Source organism: Megascapheus bottae, chromosome 11 (assembly GCF_031878675.1).
Source record: "Megascapheus bottae isolate mThoBot1 chromosome 11, mThoBot2.hap1, whole genome shotgun sequence".
Taxonomy (NCBI): Eukaryota; Metazoa; Chordata; class Mammalia; order Rodentia; family Geomyidae; genus Megascapheus; species Megascapheus bottae.
The window spans coordinates 62924145-62939985 of record NC_143519.1 but is presented as its reverse complement, the minus strand read 5'-3'; the positions used below and the strand labels follow the sequence as shown (position 1 = coordinate 62939985).

The 15841-nt window shown below is 42.6% G+C and overlaps 1 protein-coding gene across 1 annotated transcript in view; it reads right to left on the bottom strand.

Moving 5' to 3' along the window:
* The window catches only part of Xpo4 (exportin 4), a 109861-nt gene extending 94243 nt beyond the window's left edge, over nucleotides 1-15618 (bottom strand). The window contains exon 1 of the mRNA XM_090342423.1: nucleotides 15344-15618. Within this exon, the coding sequence (XP_090198549.1) occupies nucleotides 15344-15418 (75 nt within the window). The 5' untranslated portion in view covers nucleotides 15419-15618. The remainder of the gene's footprint in view (nucleotides 1-15343) is intronic.
* Between the last annotated feature and the right edge of the window lie 223 nt (nucleotides 15619-15841).

Here is a 15841-nt window from a genome sequence, read left to right as displayed (position 1 = left end):
GAATGCATTCTCATAGGATATATGTCCAGTCTGACAGTAAATACAAGAAAAATACTCACGACTATATTCACAGTAACAAACTGTGGAACCAGTGGAGGTGCCCATAAACAGGTAAATGGATAAAGAAATGCTACACAGTCATGAAATAATATCATTTATAGGGGAATGGACCTGAAGACTTGTAGAACGAGAGAAGTTCCAAAATCCAGAATGTTTTCAATCATATGTGGAAACTAGACATAAAAGATACATGTTCATGAACAAGTAAATAAGATTATGTGCCTATATACATAAATATAAATACACCTATATAGAAAACACAATTCTAACTATGGAGTAATGTAAAACAAAGGGAGAAGGGCAAAGAGGAAGGTTAATAATTTTGAAATATAATGCAACTATGTATGGAGACAAAAAAATCTCAAGGAAAACTTGGTTTCAAGAGGAAAGGGAGAGCAACAGAGAAGGTCATTAGAATAAATACATATCTGAAATGCCATAGTGAAGCCACTTAGTGCAAGTAAAACAAGCTTGGATGGAAGATAGCAAGGTGTCTTAGGAGGGTTAACGGGGTGAGCAAATATGAATTTGGTCTAAGTACTTTATTTGTACACATGAATGTTAACACTAGCCTCTTAGTTGATTAATATGATACAAACAATAACATCACCATATCAGCCAGGTGCTGGGAGCTCATACTTGTAATCCTAGCTACTCAGCAGGATAAGGACCCAGGTTCAAAGCCAGCCCAGGCAAGGAAGTCTGTAAGATTCTTAACTCCAATTAACTTCCAAAAAGATACAAGTAAAGCTGTGGCTCAAGTGGCAAAGCACTATACTTGAAGAAAGGCAGGGACAATACCCAGGTCCTGAGTTCAAGCTCCAGGACCAGCACCAAAAGAAAAAATAACCATTATCAAATTAATCTATTAAGTTGCAGGATGGCATTGAGGTTAGTTTCTTTTTTCCTTTTCTTTCCTTCTTTCTTTCCTTTGGGGTCTAGGTGGTACCTCTGAGCTCTTTTGCTCAAGGATTTTTTCTGCTTAAAGCTAGCGCTCTATCACTACCATTTGAGCCACAGCACTACTTCCCTTTTTCCAGTGGTTAATTGGAGATAAGTGTATCACAGAAATTTTTCTGCCCAAGCTTGCTTTAGACCTCAATCCGCTCAGCTTCTCAGTTTGGATTATTAGCATGAGCCACCAGGGCCCCAGTGACTTTAGTTTCTTAAAACCAAAATTAAAGCCAGGTGCCTGTGGCTCATGCCTGTAATCTCAATACCCAGGAGGCTGAGATCTGAAGATAGAGATCTTCAAAGCCAGCCAGGCACTAAATTCTGTGAGACTCATCTCCAATTAACCACTAGAAAACCAGAAGTAGTGCTGTGGCTCAAGGGGTAGGGTGGTAGCCTTGGGCTGAAGAGATCAGACAGAGAGCCCAGGCCCAGAGTTCAAGTCCCATAACCGACAAGAAAAAAAAATTATGAGTTCCCTCTTGAGAACAGGCCCTGTAAGTGTGTGTCTTAGTCCCAACTTTTCAGCAGGTTACTACAGAAACATCACTTACGTCCCAGTAGATACAATCTATTCTGGGAAGCATGGTGGGACCCTATCTAAAAAGTAAATAAATAATGAATATTCTTAAAATTGACTTGGCAATGGTTTCTAAATATCAAGTTCGACACTAGACAGTCCCAGGAACTTTTGGGGGAAAAAATGTCCAGGCCCCACACATTGAACAGGTTGGAAGTCAGTTACCTAGATAGTACTGACCTATAAAGTCCCTCTCAAACATCTGTAATACTCCTTTTTTCAGAAATCTGAACCATTTATGGGTCAGGAGTTTGGGCCTAGCATGCACGAAGACATGGGTTTGATACCTCAGTACCACATACATAGAAAAAGTTGAAAATGGTACTGTGGCTTAAGTGATAAGAGCTCTAGCCTTGAGAAAATCCAAGGACAGTGCCCTGGCCCAGAGTTCAAGCCCCACGACCTACAAAAATAAAAAAAAGAAATCTGAACTTACCCTTCAACAACCCAAAACTATCTATCCTTCCTTCATTAGCCTTCACTAACCTTTCTCCATTAGTCTGAGTACCAGGTATCTCTACCACCTCATCTTTGCCTAAGTCTCCTCTTGCTTCTTTGCTTTATTAGTTCTTTGGGACTGGGGCCTACTACAAGCAAAAACAATGAGCACTTTTGGTAATAACTGCAAATATTCCTTGAGTAATATTTAGTACTGCAAGGTATTACTCAGACATATAAATAAGAAGAAAAGAAGAAAGAAAGGAAGGTAATCTCAACCTTACAACAATCTTTTGAAGATAAAGTAGTCCTCCTCCCTTTATTCTCTCAGTTTTCCTTTCCTGCTGCTTCAATTACCTGAGATAAACTATACTCTGAAACTATGAAATGATAAATTCTAGAAATAAATAATTGGCAAGTTTAAACAGTGTACATTCCAAGTAGCATGATGAAAACTGGGGCCATCTCATTCTAGGCAGGCAGTATGAGAACGATTTTTTTTTTTGCCAACATGTCTAATGACTCATTAAACATTTAGTGGCCATCTTGGTCCCAGATCAACCTCCCAGTACTTATGGTTCAAGCAACCTTTATTTTACTTTAGTGTAACAACACCACAAGAATAACAGGCAACTTAAAAAATAAAAAATAAAAGTATGCTATATACAAGACAATCACAACTTTGCTACCAAGCTGAGGTCCAAACATGCACTCAAAAATAAGTGCCTTCACCATTTAGAACAGGTGGGCATGCCAACAGTTACCAACAATACCAGGAATCAGCTGTGTGCCCACCACAATAGAACCAAAGGTGAAAATCAACAGCTAGTCCCTGCTGCAAATCCCAACAAGCAGCTCTATCTAGCCAAAACCCAAATACTCACACAGATAACCCTGAGCCACTATGGGAAATGAGGTATACACTCCTCCTGACCCCAGAAACACCAAAAGCGCAAATCCACACCTGGACCCAACTACCTAACGTCAGCAACGGAAATAACTGGGCTAAGAACCACACATACACACAGATACCCAGAGAACCACAGCCCCAAACCAAGTAAAGACCGCCACCTATTGACCACAGAGCAAACCTACAACAGTAGTTAGCATGCCCTGAACTCCCAATGCAGAAAGAGACAAATCATGAAATTTATAAATAATCAAAGTCCCACACAAATCCCAGGAGGAAACAAGATTGAAGGAATGAGAGAGAAGACACCATCCAAAGATATGATACCAGAAGAGATGTGAGAGATGATTCCATTCAAGGAGATGATTGTGGACAAGGCTAAAGAGATTAAACAATTCCAGGAATATAAGCAGGAAAGTATTAAGGAGTTCCTCAATTTAAAAAAAAAAATGGAGACAAAAATAGACAAAGTTTATACTTCTTTATATGGAAAGATGAATACCCTCAAAGCAGACATGATGGGCTCAATGTCCACAATGCAAACTAAAATGGAAGCTCTAGGCAACAGATTGACTGAGATGGAGAACAGAGTATCAGGAACAGAATATAAAACACAAGAGCTGGAACAGAGTCATCAATCTGGAGAAATCAGTCAGAATTCACCAAAGAGCAGGCCAAGAATTGGCAGAGGCAGCCAAGAAATCTAATTTCATATAATAGGAATTGATAAAAGGGAGGAGTTAAAAATGAAGGGAATACAATACTTATTCACCAAGATTATAGCAGAGAACTTCCCTAACCTCAAAAGGGAAAATCTCGCTCATATTATAGAGGCCTTCAGAACACCAAATAGACAAGACACCAGAAGAAACTCCTCCAGACACATCATAGTAAAAACATTAGACCTGAGTAGTAAAGAGCTGATCCTAAATGCGACAAAAACAAAGAAAGAACTATACAACAATGGAAAAAAGATTTTGAATCACTTACAGACCTCTTCACACAAACCCTAAATGCAAGAAAAGGTTGGGAAAATATCATTCATGCCCTGAAAACCAACAACTGCCAACCCAAACTGATATATCCAGCAAAGCTAGCATTTACATTCGAGGGGGAAATAAGAATATTTCATTTCAAAGAGAGGCTATATGAATTTATGCACACTAAACCAGCATTACAAAAAATACCAAATAATCAAGAACAAAGAGCAGAACAGCAAGAATTCCCATCAAGAAACGATCACCTATAATCAGCACAAAGGAAAAAAGAGAGATAGAGAAAAACTTAAAAGGAAAAATAATGACAAAGGACACTAACCACTTCTCCATAATTTCCCTAAATGTGAATGCGCTAAACAATCCAATCAAAAGACACAGAACAGCACACTGGCTTAAGAAACAAGATCCATCAATTTGCTGTCTCCAAGAGACCCACCTTACTCACTGCCAAGGACAGAAACAAACTCCAAGTGAAAGGATGGAAAAGAATTTTCCGCTACAATAAACCATCCAAAATAGCAGGAGTAGCAATCTTAATCTCTAACTAAATTAACTTCTTGATAAAATCAGTACATAAAGATAAAGATAGCCACTACATATTAATAAAGGGGTCAATTTATAACCAGAATATTACAGTTATAAACATTTACTCCCCCAACACGGAAACACCTAAGTATCTCAAGCAAACGCTCTTGGAGTTACAGGACAAGATAAACTCAAACACATCTTAGTAAGAGACTTCAATACGCCACTCTCACCAAAAAACAGATCAGCTTCTGAGTTAAATGACACCATAGCCCAGCTGGGCTTAACAGACATACAGTCTTCCACCCAACGGCAAAACACTATACATTTTTCTCAGCAGCCCACAGAACATATTCCAAAATAGATCATTAATAGTTCACACAAAGAACTTAAACAGGTACAAGAGGACTGATATCCCCTGTATGCTATATGACCATAGTGGAATTAGACTAGTTCTAAACAACATAGTAAAGGGTAAAAAATATTCACACGCTTGGAAGCTGAATAACATACTTCTGAATAACTCCTGGGTTACAAAACAAATCAAAGAAGAAATTCAAAACTTTAACTTTCTTGAATGTAATGACAATCAAGATACCTCACAAAGAAACTTACGGGATACAGCAAAAGCAGTCTTAAGAGGCAAATTTATCATCACACTAGGATCCCATGTTAAAAAGACAGAAGAAGCTCACGTAAACAACCTAAAGAAGCAATTGAAGCACCTACAGGAGCAACAAAAAGTTAACTTAAAACAACCAGGACAGAAATAACAAAAATAAAATCGGAACTATCAGAGATTGAAATAAGATCTATTATACATAAAATAAATCAAAAAGTTGTTTCCTTGAAAGAGTCAACAGGAGGCAGGCAGTTTAGCTTACTTGCCTAGCATGCACGAAGACCTGGGTGTGATTCCTTGGTACCCACATATATTAAAAGAAAAGGCCAGAAATGGTGCTGTGGCTCAAGTGGTAAGCTCTAGCCCTGAGAAAGCCCAAGGACAGTGCCAAGGCCCTGAGTTCAAGGCCCAGGACTGGAAAAAAAAAGTCAACAAAATCAACAGACCAAAAACAGCTCAGAACAGTGCCCAGACCAGAGTTAACGCCCATAACCATAACAACAACAAAAAAGAAACCTACACCCACAAAGATAAAAAAGACCAACTAAGTAAGCACTATAGCTCACACCTGTAATCCCAGCTATTCAGGAGGCCAAGATCTATGAATCACGGTTCAAAACCAGCCAGTGCACAGAAGTCATGAGAATCTTTATCTCCAATTAACCACCAGAAAACCAGAAGTGGTGCTGTGGCTCAGTGTGGTAGAGCACTAGTCTTGAGCTGAAGAGCTTAGGAACAAGGCCCAAGCCCAGAGGTCAAGCCCCAAGACTAACACACACAAACATACAAAATCATCAGACCAACAAGGGCAAGGATGGGGAAAACTAGCCAGGTTTGGAAAGTGTCATCCCAACACAAGACAATAGACACGTTCCTGCCCAACTTCACCATTCCACCAACATAGCCACGCTACTTTCACTTTACAAAACCTCCCAGAGGCAAAACGACCAGTGACTCCGAGTTCCAATTTTGCAACTTTTTTGGGAGGGTCTTCAGTATTGAACTCTGGGCCTGGGCCCTCTCTTTGCTCAAGGCTGGCATTATATCACACTGAGCCACAAAACCACTTCCGGTTTTAGCAGATTCTGGTGTCTCACAGCTATAATTCTAGATATTCTATCTGAAAATTAAATTAAAAAATGTTTAGCAGATGCTGGTGGCTCACAGCTATGATTCTAGATATTCACAAGACTTTAGACTAATTGTAGTTTGAAGCCAGCATAGACCAAAAAAAGTCTGTGAGACTCCCATCTACAAAATATACAGCAAAAAAAACAGTGTAGAAGTATGGCTCAGAAGGTAGAACACTAGATGAGCAGGCAGGCTGAACAAGCTTGAGACCAAGTTTAAATCCTAGTACCAACAAAAAAAGGACTGGAAATATAAGCTCAAGTCGTAGCACAGGCCCTGAATGCAAACCCAGGAACTCCAAAATAATAAACAAGTATAGCCTCTAAATATTGAAGATATCACAACTAAAGTGAAAAATAGTTCAAAGATTGGAAGACTCCTATAGAAAAAAAAATACTTAGGCTGGGGATGTAGCTCATTGGTAGAGTGCTTGCCCATTAGTAATGGGGAAATGTCTCAACCAGACATAAAAGAATCAGGAAGGAAGGGAGGGAGGGAGGGAGGGAAAGAGGGACAAAAAAGACTTACACTGGAGCTAGGACTATTGACTGTCAGAGTTCATGCATGCATAGCATACATTGACTTCAAAAGTTCATACTCAACTATGCAAAGAAAAGAACATGGAAAAGCACCTAAATAATGCAATAACTAAACCTACATTTAGCCTTAATTTTCTTTTTTTCTTTTTTTTTGGGGGGGGGGGTATGATGGGGCTTGAACTAGGCCTAGTGTTGACCCTGAGCTCTTCAGATCAAGGCTATAGCTCTACCCTTGAGCCAAACCCCACTTCCCGTTATCTAGAGGTTAACTAGAGATGAGTCTCAGGTTCTTTTGTGCATGTGCTGGCTTTGAACATTGATCCTCAGATCTCAGCCTCCTGGATAGCTAGGATTACAGGCATGAGTCACAGCACCGGGCTTATTCTGAATTTTCTTAGGACACAACTCAAGGTATAGCACCTTCTTTTAAGAAGAAATAAATGAAATCTGGAGACACCATCTATGTAGTCTTTATTTAACTACTCATTTTCCAACCTTAAAGATTTAAGAGCCAGGTGTGGTGCTCAGGCCTGTAATCCGAGCTACTCAGGAGGCTGAGATCTGAGGATCTCAGTTCAAAGCCAGTCCAGGAACTAAAGTCCTTAAGACTCATCTCCAATTAACCACCAGAAAACTGGAATTGGCGATGGCTCCAGGGGTAGGGCAGCAGTCTTGAGCTGAGGAGCTCAGGAACAATGTCCATCCCCAGAGTTCAAGCCCCAACAAAAAAAGAAAAAAAAAAAAAAAGATGGCCACTCTCTCCACTTCTTTTTAACATCGTATTAAAAGTCCTAGCCAGAGCAATTAGGCAAGAAGCAAGCATAAAAGGGATTCAAATAGGAAAAGAGAAAGTGAAACTTTCCCTCTTTGCAGATCACATGATTCTGTATTTAAAGAACCCTATAGACTCCACTCTAAATTGCTTGAGCTGATTCAAAACTTTGGCAGTGTATAAAATTAACCCTCAAAAATCAACTGCTATACCAACAATGAGAGGAGCGAGGCAGCAATCAGGAAAGCAACTCCTTTTGCAATAGCATCAAAGAAAATAAAGTACTTAGGAATTAACTTAAGAATGTAAAGGACCTTTATGATGAAAACTTTAAAAACCTGAAAAAGGAAATTAAAGCAGAACTGAACAAATGGGAAAACCTCCTCTGCTTCTAGACTGGAAGAATTAACATCGTGAAAATGGCAATCTTGCCAAAGGCTATATACAAATTCAATGCAATAACTATCAATATCCCAATGTCATTCTTTAAAGAAATAGAAGCACTCCAAAATTTCATATGGAATAATAAAAGACCCCGTGTATAGCAAAAACAATTCTTAGCAGAAAGAACAGCACAGGAGGAATTTCAATACCAAACTTTAGACTCTTATTACAGAGCTACAATAACTAAAACAGTTTGGTACTGGCCCAAGAACAGGCCTGAAGACCATGGAATAGAACTGAAGACCCAGGAATCAACCCACAGACCTATGGCCAACTAATCTTTGATAAGGGAGCCAAAAAAAAAAAAGAATGGAAGAAAGTGGTACTGTCAGAACTGGTTAAGCACCTGCAGAAAGCTAAAGTAGGATCCTTCTATGTCACCCTGTACCAGGATTAACTCCAAATGGATCAAAGACCTCAAGGTAAAAGCAGATACACTGAAAACTTTACAAGAAGGAACAGCACATATACTAGGTCTCCCTGGCACAGATCAAAACTTACTTTCCTTCCTTCTTTCCTTCTTTCCTTCCTTCCATCCTTTCCTTCCTTCTTTTTTTCTTTCTTTCTTTCTTTTTTGCCAGTCCTGGGCTTGAGCTCAGGGCCTAAGCACTGTCCTTGGATTTTCTCAAGGCTAGAGCTCTACCACTTGAGCCTCAGCACCACTCCGGCTTTTTTTCGATGTATGTGGTACCAAGGAATCGACCCGGGTCTTAGTGCATGCTAGGCAAGCACTCTACCACTAGGCCAAACTCCCGGCCCCCAAAACTTTCTTAATAAAGACCCAGAAACACAACAAATTCAAGAAGGTTTGGACAAATGAACTGCATTAAGTTGCAGAGCTTCTGAATGGCAAAGGACATAGCTAGCAAATTAAATAGAAAGCCCACAAAGTAGGAGATCTTCACTAACCATACAACAGACAAAGACCTCATATTTAAAATATATCTACAGCTAAAAAAATTGAATCACTCCAAAACTAATCTTCAAAGAAACAACCATCCCATTAACATATGGGCCAAAGACTTAAAGAGAGACTTCTCTGAAGAAGAAACAAAAATGGCCTATAGACACATGCAGAAATGCTCAACATCTCTGGCCATAAAGAAATCCTAATCAAAACAACTCTGAGATTCCACCTCACTCCAGTCAGAATGGCCATCATCAAGAAATCCAGTAACAACAGATGCTGGAGGGGATGTGGCCAGGAGGGATCACTACTACACTGTTGGTGGGAGTGTAAACTCATTCAACCACTATGGAAAGCAGTATGGCAGTTCCTCAAAAGACTAAACATAGAGCTCCCCTATGACCCAGCAATTCCACTACTGGGCATTTATTTACCCAAAGGTCCAAAAACAAGGACATACTAAAGCCACTAGCACAACAATGCTCATTGCAGCACTATTTACCATAGCAAAGATATGGAACCAACCCAGATGCCCCTCAGTAGATGACTGGATCACAAAGATGTGCACAAAATGGAATACTATGCTGCTATCAGAAAGAACAACATCGCCCCATTTGTAAGGAAACGGGAAAACTTAGGAAAAATCATATTAAGTAAAGTAAGCCAGACCCAAAGGAACATAGGCTCAATGGTTTCCCTCATTTGTAATAATTAATTTAAGCCTTGGACTCTCCTAGCAGAGGATTACAATAGCTCAAACCGTAGATACGTAAGGCCATACATGGAAACAAGAGCTTAATTATGAGTGACTTGTTCGTAATGTACTATGTTTTTTTCTCTTCTCTCTTGTGTTGTCTTGTGGTTAATCTTATATTGTTACAGTATCTGACTTTGTTACCTGGTATATTATATGTTTATTTATTTGAAATAGGAGGGGGGAAAAAGACTAGGGGAAGGGGGTAGAAGGAGGGAAATGGGGACAAAACACATGAGAAGGTATCAATGTATGAGAAATAATGTATCTTCTATCTGGTGAATATAACTGTAACCCATCTATACATTTAAAAAAAAAAAAAAAAGACTAAAACAGGCCAGGCACTGGAGGCACATGTCAATTAACCAGGTTGAGATATGACGATTAAGGTTCAGAGCCAAACTGGACTGAAAAGTCTATGATACTCTTATTTCCACTAAATACCAAAAAAAAAAAAAAAAAGCCAGAAATAAAGCTGTGGCTTAAGTGGTAAGGTGCTAGCCTTGACAATGGAAGCTCAAGACAGTGCCCAGGCCCTGTGTTCAAGCCCCAGGACAGGAAAAAAAAACAAAAAAAACCTAGTAGACCTTCTATCATCACACTTACATAAGAAGCATACACATGAAAATCAGTCCAGATCAACTCAGACACAAGACCCTATTCTTAAAAAACAATGGAAACAAGCCTGGCGAGGGTGGCTCATGCCTATAATCCTAGCTACTCAGAAGGCTGAAATCTGAGGATCACAGGTTAAAGCCAGCAAGGGCAGGGAAAGTTCATGAGACTTTTATTTCCAATTAACCAAGAGAAAACCAGAAGGAGAGATATGACTCAAGTGGTAGAGTGCTGGCCTTGAGTGAAAAAACTGCGGAACAGAACACCTAGGCACTGGGTTCAAGACCCAGTACAGGCAGGCATTAGAAAAAAAAAATTAAATGGGGCTGGGAGTTTGGCCTGATGGTAGAGTGCTTGCCTAGCATGCACGAAGACCCGGGGCTCGATTCCTTGGCACCACATACATAGGGGAAAAAAAGCCAGAAGTGGTGCTGAAGCTCAAGTGGTAGAGCTCTAGCCTTGACAAAGCTCAAGGACAGTGCCCAGGCCCTGAGTTCAAGCCCCAGGACTGGCAAAAGAAAAAAAAGGGGGGGGGGCAGGAGTTTGGCCTAGTGGTAAGAATGCTTGCCTAGGATGCATGAAGACCCAAGTTCAATTCCTCAGTACCACATAGATAGAAAAAAGCCAGAAGTGGTGCTGAGGCTCAAGTGGTAGAGCCCTGGCTTTTTTTTTTTTTTTTTTTTTGCCAGTCCTGGCCTTGAGCTCAGGGCCTGAGCACTGTCCTTGGACTTTCTCAAGGCTAGAGCTCTACCACTTGAGCCTCAGCACCACTTCTGGCTTTTTTCTATGTACGTGGTACCGAGGAATCGAACCCGGGTCTTCGTGCATGCTAGGCAAGCACTCAACCACTAGGCCAAACTCCCGGCCCCGAGCCCTGGCTTTGAGAAAGTCCAAGGACAGTGCTCAGGCCCTGAGCTCAAGCCAAGATTGGCCAAAAAAAAAAAAAAAAAGGGCAGGGGGGACCATTTTATGTAGGCATTTTAATAACTGGTATGTCCATTAAGTAAGAAAACTTGATTTTTGTTTTAAAATGTTCTTTACAATGTTTTAAAATGTTATTATCATTAAGTTTTCTTTGAAATACATTGCTTCTATATTCCTACAGGAGTTTTTTGCTTGGTATGGGTTGATGAGGTGTTTTTTGGTTTGTGTCTAAATATACCCTAGGCTCACCTAAAACAAACCATCCTTTTGCCTTAGCCTCTCAAGTACTGACAAATACACATCTGACTTATTGGTGGGGGGGGGGGCTTTGTTGTTTTGGGGGGATTTATTGTGCTGGTACTAGGGCCTCAAGCTGTTGCTTGCCTTTCAGGCTGGACTTGTAACTTACTTTTTTAAAATTGATCATTTGGAGATGAAGTTGCTTACCCTTTTCTGTCCAGACTGGCTTTGAACAGAGATCTGCCAGGTCTTAGCCTCCTGAGTAGCTAAGATTACAGACATTAATCATCCATGCCCAACTCTTCCTGCGAGCTTATTTTATTTATAATTAAACGGGATTTTTTTTTAACCACAGTTAGATGGTTGTTAGAATTTAAAAAAAAAGTCTTGTAAGATAATCATCTATTTTATATCTGGCTATCTTACCAAACAACTATTGGTTACAATAGGCTCGAATCTTTTGTTTTTTACCTTTGTTTTTATTTTATTTTTTTTAATATCATCCTAACCAAGGGCAGGTAGCTCACACCTGTAATCCTAGCTACTATCAAGGCTGAAATCTGAGGATCACAGTTCAAAGCCCCACACCGACCAAAAAAAAAAAGTTGACAAAACATTAGATGAGTGCTGGAGGCTCACATTTGTATTCCTAGTTACTCAAGAGGGTGAGATCTGAAGATTGTGGTTCAAAGCCAGCATGGTAGGAAAGTCCATGAAGCTCATCTCCAATTAACCACCAAAAAGCCAGAAGTGGCTCAAGTGGGATGCTTGTACTAAAACACATAGGGACAGTGTCCAGACCTTCAGTTCAACCCCAGAACTTGTGCGCGCGCGTATACACACACACACACAAAGACAGAGAAATAGACAGAGACAGAAAAGAAGAAGGATGAGGGAGGGAAGGATGGGGGGAGGGAAGGAAGAAGGAAGGGAAGAAGGGAGGGTGGAAAAAAGGAAAAGAAAATTGAAGATGCATAACAATTTCACTATTTTCAAACATTTATTTACCTTCTCTTTCTTGATTCTACTGTCCTGTAAGTTAAGAACCATAGACTGGAAACAAACGAACATGAGTTTGAACCCTCACTCTACTAACACTTTCCATGTAAATTTGGATAAATCATTCAGCATATACATGTTTAAACTCCTTACTCTATCCACTATACACAAACACCAAGGATTAAATAAGGTAACATATGCAAAGTGCTTGACACTACTTCAAACACAGTATACACCTCAAAACTGTTAGCTATTATTAATCATAATATATTGGAATACAGCCTTCAGATTAAGGAACTCGAGTAATTGATACTCTTTTAAATACGAGAGGTAGTGGGGAAAAGTAGAAAAAGACCCAGCTTTAAATAGAGAGAGATCAGAACTCAAGCCCTAACTCAGTAGCACGGTAATCATGTAACCCTGGCCACATAAACACACTCAAGCTTTTGCTCACTCACTCTGGCTTCTAAACCTTGTGAAGCTATTACAAGGATTCATAAAGTAAAGAATTTTAAAAGTATCAAGACCCTGTGGAGTGGATGATGGTGGCTCAGGCCTGTAATCCCAGCTACTCAGAAGGCTGAGATCTGAGAATCAAGGCTCAATGCCAGGTGAGGCCAGGCAAGTCTGTGAGACTCTTATCTCCAATTAACCACCAGAAAACCTGAAGTGGTGCTGTGCACTGTGGCTCAAAGTGGTAGAGCGCTAGCCTTGAGCTGAAGAGCTCAGGGATAGCGCCTAGGCCAAGTTCAAGCCCCATGACCCACCAAAAATAAAAAGTATCAAGACCCAAATCCAGCATTCAAGAGTATTTATCACTTTTCTTACCCTTTTTTTTTTTTTTTTTGCCAGTTCTGGGCTTGAGCTCAGGGCCTGAGCACTGTCCTTGGACTTTCTCAAGGCTAGAGCTCTACCACTTGAACCTCAGCACCACTTCCGGCTTTTTTCTGTGTATGTGGTACTGAGGAATCGAACCCAGGTCTTCATGCATGCTAGGCAAGCACTTTAACCACTAGGCCAAACTCCCGGCCCTTTCTTACCCTTTATAGTTGACAAAAATCAGACTTACCAGGGACTAGGGAAGTTACAGACAAACACACATACACATGTTAAATCACATTAGACCAATAATGACCACTGGTTTTCTCTTATCAATTTAAACACAAAAGCCCTATTGAGTTACATCTCTTTCTACAATGCAATGATGAAAGAGCTCCTAGCTCCTCAGAAAATTTCAGGGATCTCAGGAGGCACTGTAGGTTAGGGATTTTAAGAAATTTGTATGGAGAATACTATAGTGTTTTGTTTTGCTTTTCCAGAGCTGCTTATGGAAATATAGTTTCTAATCAGTTTTATGGCAAAACTGACTCCTGACACAAGTAAATATAAATACAAGTTTTTCGGCCTTCTCGATTTTTTTTTTTTGAGGGGGGTGGAAGTCTGGTGATTAATTGGAGATGAGTCTCAAGGATGTTCGTGCTTGGGCTGGCTTTGAATCACAACTCTCAGATCGCAGCCTCCTGAGTAGTGAGAATTACAGGGGTGAGCCACCAGAGCCTGGCAGCCATCCTGATTTCTAATGAAGATAAAATGTTTTATGTGGAAACAAAATTTTAAAATATGGAGCTAAAAAGTATGCTAAAATTAGTTTCGTGTGTGTGTGTGTGTGTGTGTGTGCACGCGCGCCAGTCCTAGGGCTTGGACTCAGGGCCTGGGCCCTGTCCTTGAGCTTCCTTAAGGCTAGCGCTCTACAACTTGAACCACAGCACCACTTCTGGATTTTTCTGTGTATGTGATACCAAGGAATTGAACCCAGGGCTTCATGAATGCTAGGCAAGCACTCTACCACTAGGCCAAACTCCCAGCCCCTGAAATATTCTTAAATATGATGCTTGAACAGGCCTTAGAGATCAAACCAAAAAGAACCCCCCCCCTAGCAATATATCAGGCTGCTTTGAGTTCTTAGAAAGTCGGAACCAATTTAAGTAATCAAATAAGCCTCAGAATTCTTAGAAAGTCGGAACCAATTTAAGTAATAAGCTCTAACACTCAAAAAAAAAAAAACTAAACACAAGAAATGTTTACAAAACAAACAAAGCAGAGCCAGCAAATATAAAATCCAGTTTACTAAGTAACTGAAAGTCCTTCCTGAACGCTCCCCGGCGTGGAATATCTTAATCCTGACTTGGCTATTTCAAACTCTTCTCGGGGAAATGACCTCATCAAACTTCATGGCGAGTGTGTTATAAGAATAAAGTTTAAAGAAAAACAGCAAAAGCCTCGGCGCTCCAAAACATACAACCCACAAAGAGTCTAGGGTTCTGGACCGAGTTTTACATCCACCCACCCCCCTTGACCTTGGTCCCAAAGACTGGCCTGGCGCTCCCCGGCCAGTCCCTCCACGTGCCACCGGCTGCGGTTAGCCCGGCGGTGCCCGCACCTCGGGCAGCGGACTGCACCAAGAGAATCGGTGGCTCACAGCACCCCGATCCGCGTCCCCCTCCCTCCTCGCCTCCCTGGCACCGACTCCCAGCGGCGCCCACGCGACCCCACGGATTCCCGCGACCAAAGCCCAGAGGGGATCACCTCGACCTGGCTCCCCGCGCCCCGCAGTCGGCCGGGCCCCGTGTGGGGCGCAGCCCCGCGGCCCGGGAAACCCTGTCTCCGACAGCCCAACGCCAGGCTGGGGAGCAGGGCAGCCAGGCGGAGGAAGGGGAGCAGCCGCAGAAAGAAGGGGACCCCAGCGGGAGGAAAGTAGGACGGAGGATCCTGCGCCACGCTACCGCCGCCTCTCCTCCCAGGGCTCCCCGGAGCGAGGGCCCCTCGGCGGCTGCCGAGCGCCGGCGAGCCGCCCGCGTCGGGCGCCGCAGGGGCTTCCAGGGACCCCCCGAGGACCCCGGGATGTTGGGGCGAGGGAGTGCGCGGCATCCTCACCATCAGAACTTTGGCCGCGTTCTCCAGCTGGGCGATCACTTCGGGGGGCCCCAGCGCCGCCGCCGCCGCCATCATGGTCTCTCTTCAATGACGCGCCATGCGCTGCATTCTGGGAGCGAGCGCCGCCGTCGGCCAATAGCCCGCCGCGACCCCGGGGCCCTCACGCGCTCCCGGGGGCGTAACAGCCGCAGTCGACGCCGGCGTCAGGTCCTCTCGGTAGATCCTAGGAGATGGCTGGGTCTTGTGGAGTCCGTAGGGTGACGGGCGTGAGCCGCGCCGCCGCGCTGTGGTGAGGACCGCCGCGCCAGGCGAGGCCGCGCGCCAAGTACAGGCGGCGGCGGTGGCGGCCGCGCGCCTGGCGCCAGGCTCGCGCGACGGCGGTGGCGGCCGCGCGCCTGGCGCCGGGCTCCGGCTCCGCGCATGCGCGCGCCGTGCGAGCCGGCCGCGCCGAGTCCTGCTGCCGGCTCCCGGCCGCTCCGCGCTCCCGCGCCCCTCAGC